General features: G+C 44.9%; 1 protein-coding gene and 1 long non-coding RNA gene across 2 annotated transcripts in view; both read left to right on the top strand.

Annotated features, from left to right (window-relative positions):
- The first annotated feature begins 3,436 nt into the window (after nt 1-3,436).
- Nucleotides 3,437-4,963, top strand: LOC135374652 (uncharacterized). The gene is made up of 3 exons (XR_010417049.1): nt 3,437-3,493; nt 4,516-4,667; nt 4,950-4,963. It is a non-coding gene; the product is annotated as an uncharacterized LOC135374652 (long non-coding RNA).
- An 8-nt stretch (nt 4,964-4,971) lies between these two features.
- The window catches only part of LOC135374651 (uncharacterized), a 45,694-nt gene continuing 24,269 nt past the window's right edge, over nt 4,972-26,396 (top strand). The window contains exons 1-2 of the mRNA XM_064607600.1: nt 4,972-4,989; nt 19,397-19,514. Of these exons, the coding sequence (XP_064463670.1) occupies nt 19,492-19,514 (23 nt within the window). The 5' untranslated portion in view covers nt 4,972-4,989; nt 19,397-19,491. The remainder of the gene's footprint in view (nt 4,990-19,396; nt 19,515-26,396) is intronic.

Raw genomic sequence — 26,396 nt, 5'->3', positions numbered from 1 at the left:
CCATATCTCTTGACCATTTTTGCAGACATATTTGCAGGGGTATGATTTCTGAGCCGATTGCGCATTTTTGCGCCCGGGCGATGTCCTCCCACATCCTGTTAAAAAAGTCAAAATATTTAATTTCCTGCGCCGCTGTGCACCAATTATCCCCCCATATTGAACAGCAACAATACTAAAACAGAAGTGCGTGCTTGCACTTGCGATACCCTAGCTCACGCGTCCACCTAACAACAGTGGCTTTGTCGACTATCGAGTCAGTTCAAGCCATACTACGCTATTTATCTAATCCAATCCGAGTCCACATGGTTCCGGTTGTGCTTCTGGTGATACACGGTCTGCGGGCGCGCTCAAACACGTATTGCGGTACCTACATGGCTTTGGTATTGTCGAAAGTAACAGGTAACACAGCCCTGGAAGCTGATATTACAGTCGTACCCACTGGAGAGAGACTCCTTCATTAACACATGCCGTTGATCTTCACCCGCCATCCTCTCGGTTCTCTGAGAAATATTTCTACTTCTAACGAATCGTGTACGTAATACGTTTCTAACAAACGCTAGAGAGTCGTTGAGAACGCTGAAGGTCATACAACAATCCGGCTCACAGGTGCAGCGGCACAGTGAACTACGCAATGGCCAGACTGGGCCGACCGAACCCCAAGCGCATGCTCTCTTAATCTGTCATTCACCCACCTCGCAGCGGGCCAATATGGCATCATCCACACGACAGTTGTATCTAGTACACTACTACTGTTCTGCACTAAACAAAATCCCCTGCATGCTTCTTCCCGCAACACGGGCGTTAAAAACTCGACACCGTCTATGAAGCCTGCACCACTGACGCGTCCTGCTCCTGACTAATCTTCTTAGGTTTATGGGATAACGCATGCACTACGGTAACCTACCATCTCCTCTCCCAGGCTCACGCTACGCTCTCCTCCCTTCCCTTAACAGATTGTAGTAACCTCTCGCTCACACAATTCAAAAATTCATGAGTGTCACCCGAACGAGACATGTCCTTCTGTCGAATAAAATAAAAAGGAATAAGGTGCAAAAAGTGCTGCAAAGTTTTACAGGACGGGCAGCAAGGAGTCACACAGAAACAAGCGCCAAGTGGTGTTTTCAGTGTTATTCTCTTCCGAAGCCAAAACAGATCCTATTAATTGCTTAGAACTCGACCAACCGTAAATTCGAGTGCCTGCTCGCCTGCGACACAAAACCAAGGGTGAGCTGTACATGTTTCTTTCGATTACGAAAAGAAAAAAGAAATACTCGAAGCGAGGAATTGATCGAAGTATTAGCTCTGGATCACTATGTCTATGTTTCTTGCAGTGCAACATAACCGCGCGTTGCTGTACTTTCCACGATAAATGCTCCATGTATCCTCAGTCATCCTTTTTGAAGCCAGAGAGTTGTACGTTGGAATACTCTTTATTTAAGAGAAATGTCTATCATGTCTCAGGATCGGCCGGAAAAAGCAAAACAGAACAAATGTGTTAGGGAGTCTGAGCATGTAAATTAAACGAAGTATCATTACTCGCCCCGCTATCCACCTATAGGGGCGGGCACAGGACGAATCTGAATTACTCTTCAAGAACAGTCCACGAGCGTTATCCCTAGGACGTTCTGGGGATACAGCTCGATACATGATGACACTGTGAGGACGTCATGAGGATCGTGCGTGTTCTCGGGCATAGCATCTGCTGTAGCAACCGGAAAATGGTGATTTAGGGCATCTGGGATAAACCACAGGATAAAAATGACCACTTACTTGGTTTCCCGGTTGAAGGTGAACAGTTGCCGTATTATGCAACCTTGAAATGCATTCATTGATTTATTAGTTGCCTAAGAACGACTACATGAATGACAATGGGATGAGGTGATTCGCCGCAACAAGTCTAAGAGCGATGACGGAATACATAGGGAAATGTTTAACCTTAGTAATTTAATAACAGTACAATATTAACAAGAGCAGGAACAAAGATTTACAGAGACCACATGAACAAAGAAATCAACGATGAAAGTTGAAACTCGCTGAAAAGGTTAGCCAGCTGTTCAGCTGGTGTTTCGAAGGCATCTATCCGGCTGTCACGCACCGCTATTTTTTTTTTTTTTTTGCCTGGTAACTGCGCCTCCATTGTACTGAATACGGGTAAATGTCGATCGTGTCGTACGATAGTTATGGATCATGAGAACGATTTCCTGCGAGTACTTAGATTTCGCGTTAACCATTTCATGGCCTCTTTAATGCCAAACCCGCAGCGCGTTATCCTCTCTAGTAAGCTCCTACATTTGACCCATATTGGCAAAGCATTACACGCAATTTCAAGGTGTCCTCGCATTTTATTTGTTTTGTTTTGTTGAAGTTCAAGGATTGCCATCGCGTTAGTCCTGGGTGCCCCGTATTTTCCATATTATGAAGTAGATGAGGTACACCTCGGTTCACCCGGAAAAATCAGGTCAACTAGTAGAGGACAATTCAAAAATGATAACGGGCATTCCAAAACGTAATTAAAAGCTTTCTCGTGGTCAACACGCGAAAGTTCAAGCTTCAAAAGGAAGCTTCATTGCTGTTTTTCAGTTATGTGCTTTGCAGAAAGTCGCTGAGAGAGCCCACAGCTACCCATATTTGCAGCGGAAAATGTTGCAACGTTGCGAGATCTCTACTCACAAACTGAACACAGAGCCACCACTGTATATGTCCATGTCCCGGTACTGCCATGTACAGCTTGAGACAATAGTTGACATGCACGGGCACTGGCGCATGTCTTCATCGCAGAGGTCGTCTGCATTATTCCAGGAAGAGGTCGAATATGAAACTTTTTTGTTTGTTCGCTGTTAGGCGCCGCGAAGCAACCTGTGGCTATGAGCGGCGTACAGATGTGGGACCGGTGAACAGGGAATAGCATAAAGAAGTTGGGGGCAGGGGAGTTACTATGCGTGCTGGGCCGACTTCAGGGGGAACTGGAAAGTCTAAGGAAAACCCCGGGAAAACCTCAGACAGAACAGTCGGCGGTAGGATTAGACCCAACACCCTCCCAGTCAAAAACGGGTGACTGACATATTCTATTCATGTATCAGTATGTGTGTCCGCCCTGTTTCCTGTTTTGATGTCACAGCAATGTAGACATGCGGCACGGTGCTGTCCCGTGCACCTCTTTTCCCCAAGCTGTCAACACTGCTTAAACCCCACCCAATGGTTGGAAAATGATTTTCGCTCCTGCGTGGAACTCGCCATTCGCCACAGCTATACGATGTTGTTGGAACTGATTCTGGGACGAAGTAATTCTTTTCTGTAATTTTTACCGCTATGTAATCATACGAGCCGAATCTACGATTTCGACGACGTATGACAAAATTCGACGGGTATGGCAAAAACACTGCATAATATACGAATTAACGGACACTGTCTATCTCTCTTCCTATGTCCAGATCATGCAGCCTTTGCAGAAAATAACATCAAGCTGAAGATGAAAGTATACGACACCTATGTGGTACGATTTTATACTCGGCCTTCCAGAACATGCATTAGCATTAGTGGGCCTATTCATACAGAGGGCAACCACTGAGCCAAGGTCCTGTCATGAAACCAGGTTGAGGGCAAGGCAATTTCATAGCAGCAACAAATTATTGGAACATGTTTGCAAGGGACGTTGATATCGCAGTGTTCTGTGTTTCAAATTCAGTACATCATTAATGGCAAAAATAAGGCTACTTTCGTTTCCGACCCGTGTTCGCTCCGACAGAGAACCCACCCAGTTTCAGACAGTCCTTCCCCTTTGGTATTACTTTCGTAGACACTACAGGGCCGCATTTACAAATGTTGCTGATGAGCTACATTTCGTTTCAAATCTCGCCTTCCGTCGACACGCTATCGGTTTTCTTGTTTTACAGCAGGGCCTTGTAGGTCATTATTGGCTCAAGCAGGACCACTGCCTCATCTGTTATGGCGTATTAGTGTTCATGTTGCTACATTTGACAGCATACACCGAGTGGATATAGCTTGGGTATCCTTACTACGTGAAAGTTAACACGTGTCAAAGTCATCGAAAATGAAACACAATCGGCAATTCTGTCTTTCTCAGTTCAATAAGCTCCCATGGCGCAACGCGTGCTTCATTCAGCACTCTGATTGCTTGCAATCGTCCATTCTCAAACCCATGTAGTGCAATTCTAAACATTTTTAGGTTCAAAATATAGGACGATGGCTTGTCTTTAAGCCGCGGTTAGTAAAGTTATGCTCTGTACTCTTGCAATCAGACTCACTGCTGGAAGCAGTTCAGAAAAACTGAAGCCGAGTTCAACTAGGTAAAGAAGACTACCTTCTGTCGAGAGTAGCTTTGTGGGTTCCTCAGGAAAAAAACGAAAGCAGCGGAAGGACAGTCCCATTAAAAAATCTGAGCCTAAGTCACGGAGCGACCACACTGGCGGCACTGATGATGATAAATATTGAAAGCAACGGAATTTCATGACATAGGGACACATGCATGACTTTGTTAACCGTGTGTATTTCCAGCTGAATGAGGAACAGGAAAGAAACCACCTCGTGGAAATTCCTGGGAGACAGTTTCAGTCAATTGACTCAGAGAGAACCTCTGAGAGACTTAAGGGAAGAATAGTTGAATACCCTGGGGTCAACGAGTCCGACATCGTCTACGTATTTACGAGGTGAGTTCGAGGGAATAACACACGACGCAAGATGCCTCTCCTAGATCGCAGACCCCTTACAAGAAAATTCAATGCAAGTCGTTTCACGCCGAATGCAAGAGAATGTGTTTTAGCATAAACAGTTGACCATTGTTCAACGTGCTACTATCTAGGTTTTCACCAAAGCTATAGTTCTGTTTATATATTCTGCTGGTGTGCTGCTATCGTTCCGATCTTCAGTGCGAAAGTCAGCTAATGGTCATCAAAATGGCTCCATCGAAACTTAAAGTGTGTCGTTTTCAGAAAGCTCCTCAGCAAGAAGGTTCTCAACAGACTAGTTGGGGTAAGTATACAAGGCAGAGCAAGTAATAACCACACCTTAGCAGGGACAACATTGGGCCAATTATGTTACATGTAGGGCTTGGCGGCCTATTATACGGCGACATATTGGGCATCCCGACCTCCGACGCATGGTGCTATAGGCAGTGAGAACTAATAATTATTGCAACCAATTAACTATACAACAATTAATTATACAACCCAAGTTTTACACAGAAAATCCGCGGCAAGTTTTGCACTTTTACTTTAAATGATTTTAAATTTAAAATTTTGAATATTTTTAAATTGTGCAAAATCTAACTCAATGCAATACTTGACGTGGATTTTCTATGTAAAAGTCGGGTTGTAGAAAAAAAATAGATAGAAAGGAAGTAGACAGTGAGAACTAATTTATTTGAAAATCAACAACGCCATTTTGAAGAAACCACGCCAGTGCGCGCGACTGAGCCATGACGGTTGCAGAGGCAGGTAGCCACCTAGTTGCAAGGCGTCACACCAGATGGTGCCAGCATCGTCGCTCTATGCGAGAAAGACAAAACAACAAAGTACTAGCGGCACGTAAAAATGGCAGCACTGCTCAACAAGTCTAGGCATGCGAGGGAAAAGGCCTAACCACAGCGTCACCGCACAACACTACGCGGCTAACACAAGGCGGGAACCACTAGCCACACGACTGTAAACGAGAGTCAACAGGCTTGGTACTGGACACAGCTAAACAAGTCTAAACATGCGCGTAAGGCGAGAAAAGCCTTAACACGAGCACGTTAAAAGAACTCTCAAACATCGGTAAATCACTGACCTTTTTCCCTGCGGCGATGATGAGAGAGCCATCCATCCGAGAGCCAGGCAGAAACTGAGCGGGCGCGGCGACTGCGGAGCAACCGAGCGAACGTCTCCTCTCCGCGAGAGCCAGCGAGCAACTGACTGGGACGCCGCGCCGCGGCAGCTACGCATACCCGCGCGACCTTAGCGCCCTCCGCGGTGACCACCTACGAGAGGCTAAGAGCGAAGAGCATTCCTGCGCCCTCTTCTTGAGTTGCTCATTGGTCGTGACGTCATCCTATTGTCTCAGGGCTACACTTTTTTTTTTCAGTAATACTACTCTGGACAAGGTCCACCTGAAACAATATGTGTCGCGGTATTACGTCATCACGCAGCTGCGTGGGCTCAAGGACGCTTACGTTCTAGACGGGACCTGTTATTTAATTGAATCACTAGCCCAAGATTATGGCCTTTATTCTACTATAACGATTGCATAGGGAACTGTTGCAGAAAAACACAATACATAAGAGGTGATTGTAGGAATTCCAAAGTCTAACTAAATTAGACTTGCAAAAGAAGAAAATAACCTAAACGTAATTCCATCAATGGCTAAGAAGAGACTAGACACTCAACAAATCAACACAGAGTACGGTAACAAGGAGCGCATAACTAGCGCCTACTCCATCCGACAGCCAAGCACGGAACTGAATCGTAATGCTTTTTCTCCTCTATAAAGTCATGCATCTGTCCCTCTTGCGGTTGATTTCTGACTAATTTAATCGCAAAATTATTAAGAATAGCACTATTCCCATTCAGCCTAGCACTATCGACATCGTCAAGACTAGAATGTTCCTTGTCAAAAAGAAAAAAATACAAAGCGTCAACAAAGGAAAGCATGCATGTCGGGGCATGTCAGGACAAATCGCACAACTGCCGGGCAACAGAGGAAAGCAAACACAGAAAAACACTTGAACAGAGTGAACACTCACCACCATCGGACACGTACACTACATTCCCTCATTGTAAATCCGTTCGACACAAAATGCACGATTCAGCAGTGATGAACAACACATCGGCACCCCATCTGAAGCAGACAGAACCCCACCGAAGCTACGCCCTTCCACTAACGGCCAACGAATTGCTAGGAACATAATTAATGCGTCCACACCCGTCAGTGTCGAAGAGTGAATCCCTGCACCCCCTGCAGGCTATGCTCATTGGTCGTGACGTCATCCTATTGTCTCAGGCCTACACTGTTTTTTTTTCACTAATGCTCCTCTGACGGGGTCCACGTGAAGCAATAGTGCTGCGGTATACGTCATCATGCAGCTGCGTGGCTCGAGGACGCGTACGCTCTAGACAGGGGACCTGTTATTTATTGAATCACTATCCCAATTTCCTTTATTCTACTATAATGATTGCATTGGGATCTATCGCAGAAAAACACCATACATGAGAGGTGATTGTAGGAATTAAGCATTTCATTACCAAAGTCTTACTAAATTAGACTTGCAAAAGAACAAAATATCCTAACACCTACAATGGCTACATACAATGAGCTAATCGAGACATGTCCATCTTTCCGAGAGCCAGGCAGCTAACTGAATAATGTCGCTTTGTTCCTCGACTGGATAAAGCCATGCACCTGTCCCCCGTCTGGTTACTCTCTGAACTAAATGAATCGCAAAATTATTTAGGATAGCACTACTCCCATTCAAGACAGCACTATCGACATGGTCAAGAATGTTCGTTCTGAAAAAAACTACATGTAGAAGGAAAACATGACAGAACAGGTCAGGGCATGTCAGCGCATGTTTGTCAAACAACAAGGGGGGGGGGAGCAAAGAGAAACACTTGAACAAAGAAGAAAACCAGCATCAAAGTATTTCTAAGCACACGGACTCCTCTTATTCAAAAACAGTGCTGATCATAAATCCGTCCAGGACAACACACACCATTTTTCGATTGCTACACTTTTTTCCAGTAACGGTCAATGCATTGCTACAGACTGCATGACATCATCACATCCTGCCTGAAGAAGACAGTGGCAAAGACAAACACTCCTATTCTTTATTGAATCGCAAGGTTATTTCCTTTGTCCGACTGTTAATAACGTTCATTTTCACAACAAAATTCAACACAAAAAAAACACCATGCATATTAGCGATTTTCACCCCCAAAGGCTCATCATGGTCATTAGAATCACAACACCAGTAAACTACCACTGCCCTTTTAAATAATAAGTGAGACCACTCAATATCATAACCAGGTTTGTGTAATACATGACCCTTTCTATGGTCACACATTCGTTGTCTGAGGCTACACCTGCGAGCAAAAAGGCGCGAAAGCCGGGGGCAAAGTCCTATTCGCGCTCGACGGAGGACTAGACACAACGCCTTTACGGGAACATGATTGCATTCCCACCATATTAATGATCATTTCATTGCAGTTAGAAAAACTACAACAAAACTATAATTTTAGGAGCCTATTAAAATTCTACTTTCTATGGAAACTATAATTGGCCTATTAGGTGCATCGCTATTAATGAAGCACTCCAATTTTTTCTCTCTTCCCATTTCAGCCTTGTCATGCAGTGAAACAGACTCACATCCAAAATAATTAATTTACACTGAGGGTGCCGTGCTTCAGGAATTCCTATCCTGCGCTCAGATGCAAGCGTTTCTGCACGAATACCTATAACAGCTTACTACTTCAACATACCGAGCTCCTAACAACATCTAACAAACAAGCAGAGAAACGCACTACTCAGCTTTAGCATGCGACTTTCTTCTGCGCAAAAGCAGTGATTTGAGGAAAGAGCAGCAAAAATTGCGCACACTTGTGCTTGGCTTCAAAAACTGAAGCATATGCTAATAAACTAAAAAAAAGACACTCATGTCTGGTATCAGATAATTCTTGCATAATGCTACATACACAGCCTCATTGTCCCTTCGTAAAGAAAGCACAGGACGAGGGCACACAAATTCCTTTAAGCGGGAAGGGAAAAGGCTTAAGACGGAGTGCTCAGGAATAATAGCAGAGTCACCGGACATCGCTAAGCGGCTAACACAATATAACAAGATCATAGCGGCGGGTAAAATTGCAACACTGCTAAAGAAGCCCCAACATGCCATGATGACGTCGTAAACCAGGAAAAAAAGCACGCCCGCACACACAGCAGCTCAGGAATGCACAAGGAGTGGTGCTTTATTGGAATTTCTCCTCCACGCTCACATACCAGCATTTCTGCGCAAATACTTATAACTGCATACAGCTTACTCCATCAACATACCAAGCAAAGTGAGTACTGACACTCAAAAACATATAACAAAAAACAAATTTCCTCTGCCGAGCGGCTTTCTCCTGCTCTACCTAGATGCTTACTTTTTCCCCTCACCTACATTCTGAGTAAAAGCAGTGAAAGAAGAAAAAAAAATGCGAACATTTACACGCATTTGTGTCCCAATAGCTGTAACTGCAAGAAACCGTAGCGCACGCTATTAAACTGAGAGACACCCATTTCTGCCACCAGATAATTCCTGCATAATGCCACATACCCAGTCGCATTACCCTTGTGTAAAGAAAGCACAGGACAGGGATACACAAATTTCCTTAAGTGAGCAGGGAAAAAGCTTAGGTCGAACCGCTCAGGAATATTCGGAGAATCCCCGCTTATTGCTACGCGGCTAGCACAACATGACAGCAAAAAGATATTAGTGAAGGGTAAATATTGCAACACTACTGAACAAGTTCAGACATGCGACATCGCATACAAAATACTGCTCATCGGGAAAAGGGCTTAAGCCTGCGACCGAAAATCATAGAGCATACGGAACTTCATTTTTCTATTTCGCGTAAACTAAACGCGGTCTGCTTGGAAAATGACGCACAAATTTTCTTAGGGAGCAGAGAAACATAGGACTTTTTACTCCGTGCTCAGATACCAGCATTTCTGCTCAAAAAACCATGACTGCAAAATTAAGCACTGCTTACTTCATCAAGATATCGAACACCCAACAAAATCAAACAAACAACCCCACTTCCACTGATAGAACAATATTCAGCTTTTACCAGGAGGCTTTCTTCTGCGTAAACGTAGAGAAAATAAGAAAAGAGCAGCAAAAAATTACACGCACTTCTGCTCGCATAGCTAGAGAAAAGAGAACAAAATAAAATAACGAGGCACAGGCTAATAAACTGTGACAAAGACATCATTTCTGCTATCAGATAATTATTGCATAATGCTAAATACTCATTTGCATTGTCCCTGCGTGAAGAAAGCACAGGAAAGGGACACACGATTTATCTTAAGCGAGCAGGGAAAGTCACTTCTACTCGACAGCTTAATACCATAAAGTCAGTCACAGACAGATACATACTAACAAAACTCCAACAACAGGACCGGCGTCGGGCATTCATAAATACCCTGCCCAAAACAGACTTCACCAGGTTCGCGAGGCAATTCCATTAAAAACGCTCGTCCTATCCTAGATATCCTAGATATAGCAATGCAAACGCGACTGCCCTTATTTTTTAAACAACTATTTCACGCGATAGTACATAAATGTATCACTCGTGTCGCACGAAAAGGCAAACAGATAGCACTTACTTATCAAGTGGGGTCCCAGCACACAGACACACAGACACACACTCACATTTTCACACTCACAAACACAGTCTATTTTCACAACCACATAAATCCATATTATTCCTCAGGTCCTAATAATGATCCTGTCATCAATCCTATCAATAATCATCCTACCATCGTCAAAAGAAGGCACATATATATATGCGAACGCAAAACAATAGGTCTTCGTTCCAGGTGTAATAGGATATCGTCACTCGGCCGGCGCGAACCAAAAAAAAGAAAGGAATGCATGTTCGCTATACATCCACGAAGAAAACGGTGCCGTGCTTCTGCGCAGCGATCATTATACAGGAGTGAATTCACTTCGTTTTCCTTTCATTTTCTTGCACTCATATATTTTGCAAGAATACTATAGAGTAGAACGTGTAAATGTGAACATCATTCGCTACACACTGTAGCTCTCATCATTTTTAAACTAAACCACTTAACATGTGTTCATAGGCTTTCACTAAATAGGTGAGCCAATAATGACTCTAAATAAAATCAAATCAAATAATCATTCACCATCGCTGGCTGCAAGTTTGGGTACCCAACAGAGCAGTGCGCTCCCATCAACGCGCCTTGGACTGGCCTTACACACACACACACACACACCCGAAGCCTTTTTGAATACATTCTGCTGTCGCCGGAATATAATATTTATTGCGAGGGTACTACAATGTCAGCTCTGTTGCTGTTTAAGTGATAAAACAGTGCGCTCACTCGAGAGCGAGAACGGGCCCGCGCGCGGCTCGCGTGGGGCGCGGTTCGGGCGCACTGTTTTATCTCTTAAGGCAGCACAGAAGTCATTTTTAACACCCAATTTTCCGCCCAGTTAATTAACACCCAGTTAAGTTAACACCCAGTTTAGTTAACACCCAGTCCCCGCGCCCTCTCAGTTTCTGAGTGGCTCTCGGATAGAGCAGTCGCACCGTCGCCGCAGGAGAAAAAGGTGAGTGATTTACCGACGTTTGCTTGTTTTTTTTACCATGCTCCTGTTAAGCCTTTTCTCGCTGTACGCACATGTTTAGACTTGTTTAGTGTAGTGTTGTGTGGTGACGCTGTGGTTAGGCCTTTTCTCTTGCATGCCTAGACTTGTTGAGCAGTGCTGCCATTTTTACTTGCCGCTAGTACTTTGTTGTTCTCTGTCTTTCTCGCAGAGAGCTACGATGCTGGCACCATCTGGTGTGTTGCCTCTGCAACCGTCGTGCCCCAGTCGCCCGCACCGGCGTGATTTCTTCAAGATGGTGTCGTTGATTTTCAAATAACTTTTTTCCCACTGTCTGCTTCCTTTCTATATAGTTTTTTTTCTACAACCCAAGTTATACATATAAAATCCACGTCAAGTATTGCATTGAGTTAGATTTTGCACAATTTAAAAGTTTAAAAAATTTAAGTAAAAAATATTTTAATATAATTGAAAGTAAAAAGTGCAATACTTGCCATGGATTTTCTGTGTAAAGCTTGGGTTGTATAATTACTACTGCAATGTTCCCTCCCCCACATTCCTGCCCCACTCGGCCGGGTCTGAACCAGATCTTGGGCTCAGCCAGTCAACACGTTAGCCTCTGAGCTACCGAGGTGGTCAGCCCAATACTGAAATTCCGAAATTGGCGCTGATGCTCAAACTGTATAGGCTCACACGTTGTCTGTAACTAATTTGAACGGTTGTTGAAAAGGGGTCAAGCCACATCGCATATTGTGGTCTATGGAGGGTCAGACCATTTGGGATGCTCAGTGGCGGATTTCCAAACCAGCCCATATCGCCGCGGACTCCAGTTCACGCGGCGTCACCGGCGTATAGCGGCCGCAGAACGCCATGAAATGACATTGCGGCCGCTTCTATTGTGTTCAGAGCGTGTTACTGGACGGATGATGAGCGAAAGGTGATCTGTTTAGGTGCCTCTGGTTGATGATAAGGCATGTAGAAGCTTTTATGCGTCTTGCTTTTGGGAACATGATATAGTCGATTGAAGGGACGAGCCTGTAAGGGGGAGAGAACGCCTTTACTGGTCGAAGGCCGAACGTAGGAAAAGGAACTGCAGTCACGTCTCGCGCCTCTGTGGCGCAAACTAAGCGGAGAGGTTCGCGCGAGCGGGGGAATCAAACGTTCGCATAGGACGCAATGTCTTTGGGTATTTCAACGCGGTCAAGCAGTGAACTTTTTTCCCCGCTTTCCATGCTGCTCTAAAGGGGCAGTAAAACAAGGTGTGCATTTCTCTGCATTATATCAGCGCAACTTATGCAGTGAAAGCTCGCTGTACTTATTATCGCTGAAATCCGAAAGGCGCTTGGATGTGGATGACATATTCAATGCACTCTGTCGCTTTTAGCTCCACCCTGTGATCTCACTTGACGTCATTTTGACTTGGGGCTTTCCTCACCAATTATGAATGAATGAATTTTATTCCCACTTTAAGTCGTGGTTGGAGCCTTGAAAAAAAAAGTCGCAGTAACGACTTGACGGGTTCACAGCTCCCGTACAAAATGACATTGGTTAAGCGAGACGAAAAGCATCCGTGGAAGGTAAACTATAAATGCATGCAATATGAATATCTTTCTTTGACACTGTCAAAATGAATCAATAGGGGCTCGTTCAAGATGCAAGGCAATATATATGAACACTCTGTTCACCATATCTGATTCTCATCGGGGGATATGCCGAAACCTCTTGGCGCGATTATTATAAGAATAACTATGCTCTTTGAGGTCAATTAGTGATAAGATATATCTAAGGACGTTTTATGAGCAGTACGGTAATAACACAAAAGTTTATATCGATACGGGTTATTAACAATAATCAGCGAGTACCGTTCAAACAAACCAGTTGTGGTGTGGTTATATGGTGGACGATCCAAAGTTCGGGGGAATTTATTTTGCAACACAAGCAACCTATGTAGGTTGGACATTTTCGTTGTTCCCATACCAAGAAGCAGTAGTTAAAATGTGTGTACAATAATGAGTTTTAAAGTAGCATAACTCGTTTGGTTAGATGCTTACGATATCTATACAGAAAACCAAAGAATCGCGATGCCTTGGAATGCACGTCATCAATGACCAAGAAAGTAGTAGTGTAGAAGAAAAAGTTACACCGAGAGTTTTGCATTTCCTACTATGTCGGCAACTGTGTTATCTATTTTAAGATTTACTGAGGGCTGAACTTGTTTTTGCGTTGAAGAAAACCGCCTTAGTTCTACTGGCGTTAGTGTTCAAACAGTTAGGATCAGCCAAATACTTTACCCGTTCCAGTACCTCATTTGCATGTGTGACTATCCCGTCAGGGTCTGAACCGTGAAAAAAGATGCTCGCATCGTCGGCATGTATGATAAACTATATGGTATGATAAACACTAAAGAGCAAAGGACCAAATAAGCTACCTTGCGCTGCAGTGCAGAAGAGTAGCCATTAATGACAACCTTCTGATGCCTATTATCTAAATATGACGAGGACAGCGAAAGTGTCGGGCCCGGATTCCACAACGCGACAGTTTTAGTAATAGTATCCTGTGTGAAAACGAATCAAATGCTTTGCTGAAATCAATAAAAATTCCCAGAGTAATGAGTTTCTTTTCAGTGTTTTATTAGTACGGTTCCTTTCTGTACTAAAACAGCCAGCTCAGTCGATCTGTTCTTTCGGAAACCGAACTGCCATTATAATCAAGGGTTCCACGAATGATTTTACTTCACTTACGGAAATTGACTAGATGAATGTTAATGATATTACATTCAAGCCCTAAACGGTTCAAACATCAAACTGGAAAAGAAATGCATTCAATTTAGCTATCACACTTGCACCACGTTTTCTAGCACGCAGAACACCGCAAGCGCGAATGAATATACGGCGCTACAGTTCCCGAATCTCAGGTAAGCGATGGGTCGTCGTCTTGGTCACCTTCGAATGGTTCGGACGACTGGGCTGACGTACTTTGGATTGAACCACGCGGCATCGCGTCACCATCTCGTGTGGCTCAGTGGTTAGTGTGCTGCCCATGTGACGTTGTATCTGAGAGGTACCGGGTGGGAATCGCGCCAGCCCAACTATTGACGTTCGCCTCGGCATTGGGCGCTTAGTATTGTTTAGTCGAGCCGGAGATGTCAGAGATGTCATGACGCTGAATTTGAGAACGACGGAGGGCGAAATGTACTTCTACAGAAGCAAACGGACCAATCCGCCTCACAGCTGATAATGAAGTCTGTTTATGGGCTGGAAATTTTAAACGTCACGTCCCTCCATAGCGTAGAACTCATCCCGGACTGCAAAAGACCACGTAGTCTGGAGTAGTAGTCTGGAGTAGAGGCAAAAGTCCACGTAGTGGTGGAGAGAAGCGTGCGGGTTACTCATGTTTGAAAGCATTTATATATGTCACTGAGCAGGCAGGAGCTGCTTGGGTATACTGCTTGTACGCGGTGGCCTTGGGAGAGAGAAATGTTTGGGATCACCTCTCAACCTTCCTGTTTCGGATTAATTCCATCCTAATAGAAATAGAATAAAATGAAAGTATGAAATACAGATAGCAACTATTTCACTGACCTCTCGCACTACTCCGTTACTTGAAGGTGTGGCGGCATATCCAGCGCCATCACATCAAGGCGCGAATAATAAATAGCCTTGTCTCGCTCAGCCCGAGCTCTCGCTCTGACCTGGCCTGGTCTCGATAGTGTTCAGTAGCACTACAAAGGTGCTAGTGGCCATCTTCAAGTTCGTTCAGTTCCTAATTTCAATTTGAAATGCAAAAATGTTGCCTACACTCTAAACCCAGTGACGGATAGCTGCCGTGTGATCAACTGGCACATTTTTATTAAAAAAAGGTGCCAGATGTCTTCAAGGGGCACGCGGTGCCTGCGAGAGCTGCGGGTGCCATATGCTCCCTGAAGCAACCGGTACGACATCCCTGCTGACGCCAGGAGCCACAGTGTACCGGACGTATCGAAGGGTTACTTGTACCCCCTAATACGCGAAACACATTGCGCCTCTCGAGTTCCCTAACAGAAAAATGACCTCCACGCTTCGCAAAAAAAGAAAAGCAGAAAATGCTCCAAGCACATCGAACATGAAACACCAAATTTTATTGGCTTGCACATACCTTTAAATTGCATCCAGTACATAATCCTTTGCCGAATGGAAAGCATACACGGTTCACTAATCCCAACACACACATATGGAGCACACGTTGCACGGGCACACAACCCATCCGATGATCCGATGCACCAGGCAGTCCTCCAAATGCCGAACACACAATCCTCGAAACTTCGAACACGGAACACGACAGTTCCTCAAACGAAATGACCGAGGAACAATTGTCCAACAAGTGGCAACAGACACCAATTCCATGTGAGAAGCAGTTGCAATCTTGAACGCGTATGTGTGACCGTTGAGACAGGAAACAACCTGTAAAGACACCGAAGTGAATATTACGCTGGTATTGTTCCAACGTTAATGCTGGAATAGTATTCCATTTTGTAACTCACCTCCTCGTAATCGATACAGTCCCACGGTCACCTATAACGAAAGGAAAGAAGGTTAGCTTTGCTCAATTGGTAGAGCCCTGGACCGGTAATCCAGAAGATGTGGGTTCGATCCCTACAGCTGGCTAACCTTTTCAGTGACTTTCATCTTTCGTCGTTGATTTCTTAGGCAATTTGAGGCTTTGTTTGTATATGTCCTTTCTGTGTTGTTCCAGCCTCAGAACATCAGTTTATCTGTTGTTCAACAGGTGCCCCTTGCATCGATTTCCGTCGTATGAATGTGTGTATCGGTGAGCAAAAATGTAAGAGTGAAAGGAGGATGAGTGCGAGAGAGTGGCTGGTTTGTCGTCTCTTCAGATGACGCACCCCGAAAGTCGCTGGAGAGGCGTGTTAGCTTAGCTCAATTGGTAGAGCCCTGGACCGGTAATCCCGAAGATGTGGGTTCGATCCCTACAGCTGGCTAACTTTTTCAGTGACTTTCATCTTTCGCCGTTGATTTCTTAGGCAATTTGAGGCTTTGTTTGTATCTGTCCCTTCTATGTTGTTCCAGCCTCAGAACATCAGTTTATCTCTTGTTCAACAGGTGCCGCTGGCGTCGATTTCCGTCGTATGAATATGTGTATCAGTGAGCAAAAATGTAAGAGTGAAAGGAGGATGAGTGAGAGAGAGTGGCTGGTTTGTCGTCCCTTCAGATGACGCACCCCGAAAGTCGCTGGAGAGGCGTGTTAGCTTAGCTCAATAGGGTGAAACGCCTCGGCCAGGTGGCGTGCAAGTTCACTGCGTACAGCGCCACTCGCGGTGGCGGAGTAATTACCGTCTCGCGCCAGCCAGGCCATAGGCGCAGCTGTTTCCAGCGAAAGCAAGTGAACGGCTACTTCTGCGTTGTGCCGCCGTGCTTTCCTAGCTATGGCAATGTTGCGTCTATTTTGTGGATTCGGCAAGGTGGGGAACGTAGAAGCATACTTCACAGGAGCGTTATTTTTGAAGATGGTGCGCGATGTTTGGTAGAATATCTAGAGCTGTGTACTGGACAGGTATCACTAAGGAATCAACATTGCTACTACACTCAAATCCAAGTCCAGTTATATGTTCTCAACCTGTCCAGGGGTGTTTTGTTTGTGTACAGTCCGAAGGAGACACAGACTGTGGTAGTCACTCGGGATGACTCGTTTCTTTCAGAATTAATCCCAAAGCTAGACTATTTTTACTTTACATATCTCCTCAATGAGCTCAGTGAGACCGAATAAACTTGTGGCTTATATTATTTGAATATCAACATTTGCTTTATTCTGTAGCAATGTTCTAACAATTGAATAAATGATGCTCAAATGGAAGCCAAAGGTGCGTTACTGACTTCAGTGGTTAAAAGGACAGTCTCGTGCCAACACTGTTGTTTCAAAGCCCCACTGAAATTACGTTCCATAGGGTTTAGAGACATATTCACTGCACTGGGACACATTTTTTGGACTGGAGTGCACGAGTTGATGATAGGACGCTCAGGACTTGTCCTCGCTACAAAAGCTATGCCGCTCCGGGGTTTTCACTGTCAGAACGAAAGACAGGAAGTCGCCCGTGTGGATGAAGTTTGGTGACAGCTTTTTTTGTTGGCCTTTTTCTTTTCTTTTTGTGGTCGTAATACCCTCTACTACAAAAAAATATTTTCTCCTGTATACGAAAAAACACCCTCGAGATTTTTTAGTATGTTGTAGAGCAAGGCTCGTTCTATAAAACTGCGTTGGTTTCAGCCGTATCCTCCAACCTCTTCATTGCGTGTTTTACGCTCGATTGTAGCGAATTTTGGAAAAATCGCATACTTCCTCTTTTTTTCCTACAATGACTGTGAAAGTTACGTGTCTGGCGATTTTTCCTGTTGAAGTATTCCTTGGGGCCTTGGCAGGAAAAAAATATTCATTAAAGTTTAATGGTTTGATTGTCCACAAAAAAATCGCGAAGTAGGAGGAAAATTGCGAAACTTCCGGCCTTTGTATCCCTGCACCGATTACAGCACGACAACCGGGATTTGGATGCTGTGTAGAGCATAGTTTCCTCTATCCGCAAAAGAAAACCACACAGTTCTAGGTGCTTTCTATGAGCCGCACCTGCCGTTCACGCCAGGCACGGTTTTCGCCAGCGCTGCGAACTTTACTCGTGTCTAGCACCCGCCACATTGAGATTTGGGAAGAAATGTTTCGTGGTGTGTCGTTTTGCACTATTAGCGACTGCTAAAAATTTTTTTCGTAAAAATTCGGGATCGTTTTGTGGGGGCCGACCAGGTCAGCTGGATCATTTCGCGTGGAATCGTCCAGCAGCACACTCCGGCATACACGGGACGGTAGTTTCGCCTTCCGTCGACAGGGGAGAAATTGGCGCTGGCGTCGTTCCGCTAAACTCCAGGCGCGCGCCCCTATTGGTAGAGCCCTGGACCGGTAATCCAGAAGATGTGGGTTCGATCCCTACAGCTGGTTAACCTTTTCAGTGACTTTCATCTTTCGTCGTTGATTTCTTAGGCAATTTGAGGCTTTGTATCTGTCCCTTCTATGTTGTTCCAGTCTCAGAACATCAGTTTATCTCTTGTTCAACAGGTGCCGCTTGCGTCGATTTCCGTCGTATGAATGTGTATCAGTGAGCAAAAATGTAATAGTGAAAGGAGGATGAGTGAGAGAGTGGCTGGTTTGTCGTCCCTTCAGATGACGCACCCCGAAAGTCGCTGGAGAGGCGTGTTAGCTTAGCTCAATTGGTAGAGCCCTGGACCGGTAATCCAGAAGATGTGGGTTCGATCCCTACAGCTGGCTAACCTTTTCAGTGACTTTCATCTTTCGACTATTAACCTCGCTTGTAATGTACATCGTCGCTTCACCGATGCAGTCGATCCTCTCCTGCCGCCATTTGCAATGCGTCCACCGTCTGCAACAGAATGTACTTCGATTGTCAAACACGAGTGAAACGCAGGTGTCGTACGATGCATCACAGCTAGGTTGACTTACCCTGAAAAAACATTAGACCTGTACTTAAAAAGCAAGGTGTCATCCTTCTCAAAAGCGAGGTTGCAACGCAGACAGCGGGCGGGAAGGAACGTACTGCGGGAGAATACGTTGTGCCATGTCACTCCTCACCGGAGGAGCGTGGGGCAACGTAGTACGCTCCATCGAAGTCACGCATATTCAGCCGGCACACGCATTATTCAACAAGCACACCAGTACGAGGTTCAGGTGACGGCTTTGTACCTGCTGAAATTTGGCGATGAGGTTCGCTGGGCTTGCTATTTGATTACCGTTACCGCTGTTTCCAGACGGTTACGGCTGTGTACCCGCTGCACTTTCTGAGGGAGCTTTTTTAACTGGCACATGTCCGTCACAGGATTTAGACTGTAGAGCTTGCAGAGTCTGTCTGGGTCAGGCAAGGTGTGTCTAGCGAAGTGAATTGCTGGCGGAACTGCAACGGCTGTCTCTGCCGGGCCGTTCTAGTACAGAAATATGTGATTCTTCGATTGTGGTCGATAGAGTATCATGATATCTTCATTGTGTCCTTCATTGTTTAAGTGTGCTGACTTGTTTCAGACTGGTACGAAGATAAAACAGGACCCTGTGGAGGACGTTTGCTGCCCAACATCTACTACGACCCTCCCTTTTCCTACCTAGCTGTTACACATTGTATGTGGTCCAACACCCTGGTCAGGTACGTCTTTTATGCGGGAATACGCATATTCAGTGGAGTATACACTAAGTACACACTATACACATAAGAGGACATGCGTAGAAAAGCTTGCCCATGGGGTCCATGACGACGAAGCATGACCTTATAGGTAGTGATGAGTGCGGGCACGAAAGTTCGTACCCGCACACGTACCGCAACCGCACAACCCGCATCCGTACCCGAACATCCCGACGCCTATCCGCATACCAGCCGATATACCCGCAGCCCAATGCGTACTCATATATGAATTATATGCCACATGATCGTGACGGCACGAAATGAGTTATTGATACTGAGGACAATGTCCTTCCTTTAGCGAGCCATTTTTCCAACGCGTACGCTGTGGCCACTGCGGACATGGTTGCCAGCTTACTCATGCGAAGTGTACCAGTCTTGGTGTCGAAAGATAGCCGAAGTTAGCCCTATGTGGCAAACAATAACAACAACTTTATTTTGAGATGACGAATTGGATGTGGAACGTCTTGTAAAGTATTTTGGGCCAAATGTTCGAATGAATCGGGTCATACACCCCAATCCAACGGGTTGGTTCTGCGCCTGCTGGTACTGCGGGTATACCTCCGTAATCCGCTGAGGCAGTGCGAGTCTACCGGCACCTTGCCCGCAACCCGCGATGACACGGAATTGTGTACTCGAAAATAACAAACTTGCGCGGGTACCCGCGGCTATCCGCGGGTTTACCCGCACTGCAGTCATCTTTCCTTATAAGCACAACGACAAGGACGCGACGTAACAACACAACGCCAGCCTGTGTTGTGTAGTTACATACATCATTGTACTTGTTACAAAGTTGTTGTTGTGTTTCGTTGTAAAAAACTGTTTTCTCAACGCAATGCGGGCGACAAGAATACGTATCCGTAACGCATGCATTGCCGTCAGCAAAGATATTTCATCTTTGAACTCCAATTGGCCATGCAATGGGAGCACGAACTGCTTCTTGAATAGGTTCATTGATTTTCAGTCCAATGTGTGGCAAAAGCACAACTGATCGAAAATTTGATCCAATTGAAAATTTTCTAATTGGACCCTTTACTTTTTTTCGACTGGGACGATTATCCGAACTGTACTACCAGCATGCTCTGGTATGATGCACCTCCTTAATTTCATCACAAGGAATATAGCGTTTTTGAAACACAGCTGTTACACCCTTGTCTTGTGGCTTACACAGTGCGACTTCCGGTATACACTTCCTTAAAACTTTTCTTTTTTGGCAAGGTAAGACGTCCTGTAATAATGCGGTTCCCAATGTTTCGCTCTACTTGGAGTTCGTCAGCCTGGCGCTGCGCCAGGCTAACGAGCTCCAAGTAGAGCGAAACAGCTGTCCCTGGCTGGGAGTGCACGATCAAATTGTAAACATATGCTCAACGTGCAGCTACAGAGCTTCGGCTATTTTTTTGCTTTATATATATATATATATATAAGTGAAATAATAAGACTTGGACTACAGATTACACGAACGTTAACAAAAACTAATTTATTTAATGGGCAATTTAACACATAGATTAAAAAAAGAATGGTCGACGTTTCGACAGACAAAAAGTCCTCTCTCTCTCTCTTCTGTCCTGACTCTTTTTGTCTCTTTGTCTCTTTAGTCTCTTTTTGTCCTGATGAAGACAGTGCCACTGTCGAAACGTCGACCATTCTTTTTTTAATCTATGTGTCACATTGCCCATTAAATAAATTAGTTTTTGTTAACGTTCCTGTAATCTGTAGTCCAAGTCTTATTATTTCACTTTTATTCAACTTCATAGCCGTCTGATATATTAACCTATTTGTTCTATATATATATATGCAATACGCTACAAAATTTAGGTTCGAACGACCAGGATGTTGAATATAGATAGGGGAGAAAAGACACCAGAGACTGACGTAGGGAGTAGGGGAAAGTTATTTATTAAGCTGGCATTTAAACTAAGGGTCTGGGGAAGTCTACGTTTCGGCGGAAGCTCCGCCTTCTTCGGGACTGAGAGGAAAATCTCTGTACAAGGTCTTTTAAAAGGTTACAAAAGTGTCGTCACAGTTGGTACAATTCCACTGTGAGGCAGTCGTTAGTGAGTCATGTTCTGGAAGATTCCGGAAGGTTCCTGGGTCATCGGCCGGGGAGATTACGTGCCAGAGCCTTGGGTCGCGCTCGTTGAAAACCTGTTGTCCGGGGTGTTCTTAGAGTCATTGTGTCCAGCTGTAAAGAAAAGAAGAAAAGAGGCAGCGGGCACTCCGAGGACATACAGAAAAAAAGTTATCCGGATATGCTTCTTACAGTTGATAGCACTCCTTTATCCTCATTTATTACAGATTGGAATTTGTAGATCAAGTACCATTCGCGTTGCTCTCTGCAGCGATCGGATGTGAAATTTGACTCTAAAATAAAAAGTGCGACGTTATTAATGGAATGACCGGGTCGACTAAAATGGCGAGAAACCGGGAGGCTACCTTTTTTCGAAACATCTGATCGGTGGTTATTGAATCGAATCCTAAATGAATTTTTACTTTGACCTACGTATTGCGCGGAGCATGTTGTACATTGAATGATATAAATAATGTTACTGGAGTTACAGTCAAAGTCGCCATTGATTTTAAGGGAGAAGTTGGAGTTTGTACTCTTGACCGCTGCCGTGCTTTGCATTGATTTGCATATTTGGCATCTTTTACCATTGCATGGATGGCATCCCGCCGTAGGTGTTAATGGTTTGGGAACTTTGGAGTTGACTAGTCTATCTTGGAGGTTGCGGGCACGTCTGTAGGTAACTCGTGGCTTCTCGGCAAATATTTGTCGTGTCCGTTCAGATTGCAGAAGGATGCTATGTTTGCGGTGGAGGATACTGTTAATATTACCCGCGCCTGCACCAAAGGTAAGAACAAGGTTTACGCGATCGCCCTTGGGTTCGTCGTTGCGTTTACCGAATAAGTTCCTCCGGTCTGCTTGTCGTGCTTTGGACAGGGCGTCTCTTACTAGACTGGTTGGAAAATTACGATTAACGAAGGTCTGCTCTAATTCCGCGAGGTTTTTGTTTAGAACATCGTCGTCCGAGCAGATCCTCCTGTATCGGAGTGCCTGGCTATAAGGAATGGCGAGTTTAGTATGGCGCGGGTGGCAACTGTTAAAGGAAAGATACTGCTGAGCATCAGTTGGCTTTCGGTACAGGTCAGTGGAAAAACCCTTCCCGGTTAAGGTTACTTTTACATCTAGGAAATTAACAGTCGTTGCCGAGAAGGAGTGGGTGAACTTCATTGCGGGGTGTACCAGGTTGAAATCGCGAATGAATCCTGTGAGATCTTCTTCGGAGTGTGGCCAAAGCATGAATATGTCGTCCAAGAAGCGTTTGTATAGACTAGGTTTTTTGTCGCGCACGGCTAGAAATTTTTCCTCTAGTGCACCCATGAAAATATTTGCGTACGTTGGTGCCATCTTGGTTCCCATAGCTGTGCCATTTATTTGTAGATAGTGGCGGCCGTCAAATTCGAAGTTATTATTTTTGAGGATCAAGTTGAGTAGAGTTGGTAATACAGATGGGTCAACCGCGCGATCGGAGTACTTCAGATACGCCGCCTCCCCTGCTAGCACGCCATCCTCATGTGGGATGTTAGTGTAAAGGGAGGTAACGTCTAGCGTTACAAGCAAGCTTGCATTGGGTGGTTCACATTTGCTAAGTATTTCGAGGAAATGGTTGGTGTCCTTAATATATGAGGGTAATCGGGGAGGTATATCTTTATGGAGGTGGTCAACGAAGCTAGAAATTTTCTCCGTGGCGGTGCCGATTGAGGAAACTATAGGTCGCCCTGGGTTTCCTGGTTTATGGATTTTCGGTAACATGTAGAACCTGCCTGGTTTAGGGTTTTGGGGGGCTAGAAATTCATATAGGCAGGAGTCGATTATTTCACGCGCTTTTAGGGATTTTAGGGTTTTGGTGATTTCGGCAGCTATCTTATCTGTTTTATCACTGTCAAGCGGCTCATAGAACGTGTTACAGCCCAGTTGTCGGAAGCCCTCGTTAAGGTAGTCCTGTTTGTCCATCACTACGATTGCCCCTCCCTTGACTGCCCTTTTGATAATGATATCGCCACAGTTCTGTAAGTCGGAGAGGCTGCGCTGCTCAGCTGCTGTTAAATTTGGTTTAGTTTTGCGGTTAGATGAATTGTTGTATGCGTCAAGTACATCCCTTTGAACAGCCTTGATGTACATATCCAGGGCTTTGTCGCGGTTGGCATCGGGTGTGAAATCAGAAGTTGGTTTAAAGGGATTCGGATTGGAGTTAGGTTTGTCGAAAAAATATTCTTTTAGGCGCATACGTCTTGCGAAATTGTCCAAGTCAAGATGGAGTTGGTATTCATTTAGTTTAGCGTTGTTGGGGCAGAATGACAGACCCCGATTCACAAGTGAGAATTCTGAGTCGGTGAGGGTGCGGGATGACAAGTTCACAACGTTTTGTGATACAGTTACACGTTGTTGGACGGAAGAGGCCGCACCGTCCAATTCACCATCATGATCACGTTGAAGTTGGGGCAGTAATAATTGAGTAGAGGTGACCGGGTGTTTATTTACCGAGATACTTTCTGGAGGCGTTTCATTATTATCAGCTAAAATAGGTGAGCAGACTCCGTCCCTGGCAAGTTTTTTGTGTTTAGTTCTCGATACGAGCTGTTCACGGGACCTGCAAAATTTTGACAATTCTTCTTGATGGGCGTCGGATAATGTCACGACATTATCCGACGCCCATCGGGGTCTGTCATTCTGCCCCAAAAACGCTAAACTAAATGAATACCAACTCCATCTTGACTTGGACAATTTCGCAAGACGTATGCGCCTAAAAGAATATTTTTTCGACAAACCTAACTCCAATCCGAATCCCTTTAAACCAACTTCTGATTTCACACCCGATGCCAACCGCGACAAAGCCCTGGATATGTACATCAAGGCTGTTCAAAGGGATGTACTTGACGCATACAACAATTCATCTAACCGCAAAACTAAACCAAATTTAACAGCAGCTGAGCAGCGCAGCCTCTCCGACTTACAGAACTGTGGCGATATCATTATCAAAAGGGCAGTCAAGGGAGGGGCAATCGTAGTGATGGACAAACAGGACTACCTTAACGAGGGCTTCCGACAACTGGGCTGTAACACGTTCTATGAGCCGCTTGACAGTGATCCAACAGATAAGATAGCTGCCGAAATCACCAAAACCCTAAAATCCCTAAAAGCGCGTGAAATAATCGACTCCTGCCTATATGAATTTCTAGCCCCCCAAAACCCTAAACCAGGCAGGTTCTACATGTTACCGAAAATCCATAAACCAGGAAACCCAGGGCGACCTATAGTTTCCTCAATCGGCACCGCCACGGAGAAAATTTCTAGCTTCGTTGACCACCTCCTTAAAGATATACCGCCCCGATTACCCTCATATATTAAGGACACCAACCATTTCCTCGAAATACTTAGCAAATGTGAACCACCCAATGCAAGCTTGCTTGTAACGCTAGACGTTACCTCCCTTTACACTAACATCCCACATGAGGATGGCGTGCTAGCAGCGGAGGCGGCGTATCTGAAGTACTCCGATCGCGCGGTTGACCCATCTGTATTACCAACTCTACTCAACTTGATCCTCAAAAATAATAACTTCGAATTTGACGGCCGCCACTATCTACAAATAAATGGCACAGCTATGGGAACCAAGATGGCACCAACGTACGCAAATATTTTCATGGGTGCACTAGAGGAAAAATTTCTAGCCGTGCGCGACAAAAAACCTAGTCTATACAAACGCTTCTTGGACGACATATTCATGCTTTGGCCACACTCCGAAGAAGATCTCAAAGGATTCATTCGCGATTTCAACCTGGTACACCCCGCCATGAAGTTCACCCACTCCTTCTCGGCAACGACTGTTAATTTCCTAGATGTAAAAGTAACCTTAACCGAGAAGGGTTTTTCCACTGACCTGTACCGAAAGCCAACTGATGCTCAGCAGTACCTTTCCTTTAACAGTTGCCACCCGCGCCATACTAAACTCGCCATTCCTTATAGCCAGGCACTCCGATACAGGAGGATCTGCTCGGACGACGATGTTCTAAACAAAAACCTCGCGGAATTAGAGCAGACCTTCGTTAATCGTAAGTCTAGTAAGAGACGCCCTGTCCAAAGCACGACAAACAGACCGGAGGAACTTATTCGGTAAACGCAACGACGAACCCAAGGGCGACCGCGTAAACCTTGTTCTTACATTTGGTGCAGGCGCGGGTAATATTAACAGTATCCTCCACCGCCACCATAGCATCCTTCTGCAATCTGAACGGACACGACAAATATTTGCCGAGAAGCCACGAGTTACCTACAGACGTGCCCGCAACCTCCAAGATAGACTAGTCAACTCCAAAGTTCCCAAACCATTAACACCTACGGCGGGATGCCATCCATGCAATGGTAAAAGATGCCAAATATGCAAATCAATGCAAAGCACGGCAGCGGTCAAGAGTACAAACTCCAACTTCTCCCTTAAAATCAATGGCGACTTTGACTGTAACTCCAGTAACATTATTTATATCATTCAATGTACAACATGCTCCGCGCAATATGTAGGTCAAAGTAAAAATTCATTTAGGATTCGATTCAATAACCACCGATCAGATGTTTCGAAAAAAGGTAGCCTCCCGGTTTCTCGCCATTTTAGTCGACCCGGTCATTCCATTAATAACGTCGCACTTTTTATTTTAGAGTCAAATTTCACATCCGATCGCTGCAGAGAGCAACGCGAATCGTACTTGATCTACAAATTCCAATCTCTAATAAATGAGGATAAAGGAGTGCTATCAACTGTAAGAAGCATATCCGGATAACTTTTTTTCTGT

Source organism: Ornithodoros turicata, unplaced genomic scaffold (assembly GCF_037126465.1).
Source record: "Ornithodoros turicata isolate Travis unplaced genomic scaffold, ASM3712646v1 Chromosome88, whole genome shotgun sequence".
Taxonomy (NCBI): Eukaryota; Metazoa; Arthropoda; class Arachnida; order Ixodida; family Argasidae; genus Ornithodoros; species Ornithodoros turicata.
Note: the sequence above shows the minus strand (reverse complement) of the source record. Positions and strands in the feature narration are given on the sequence as shown.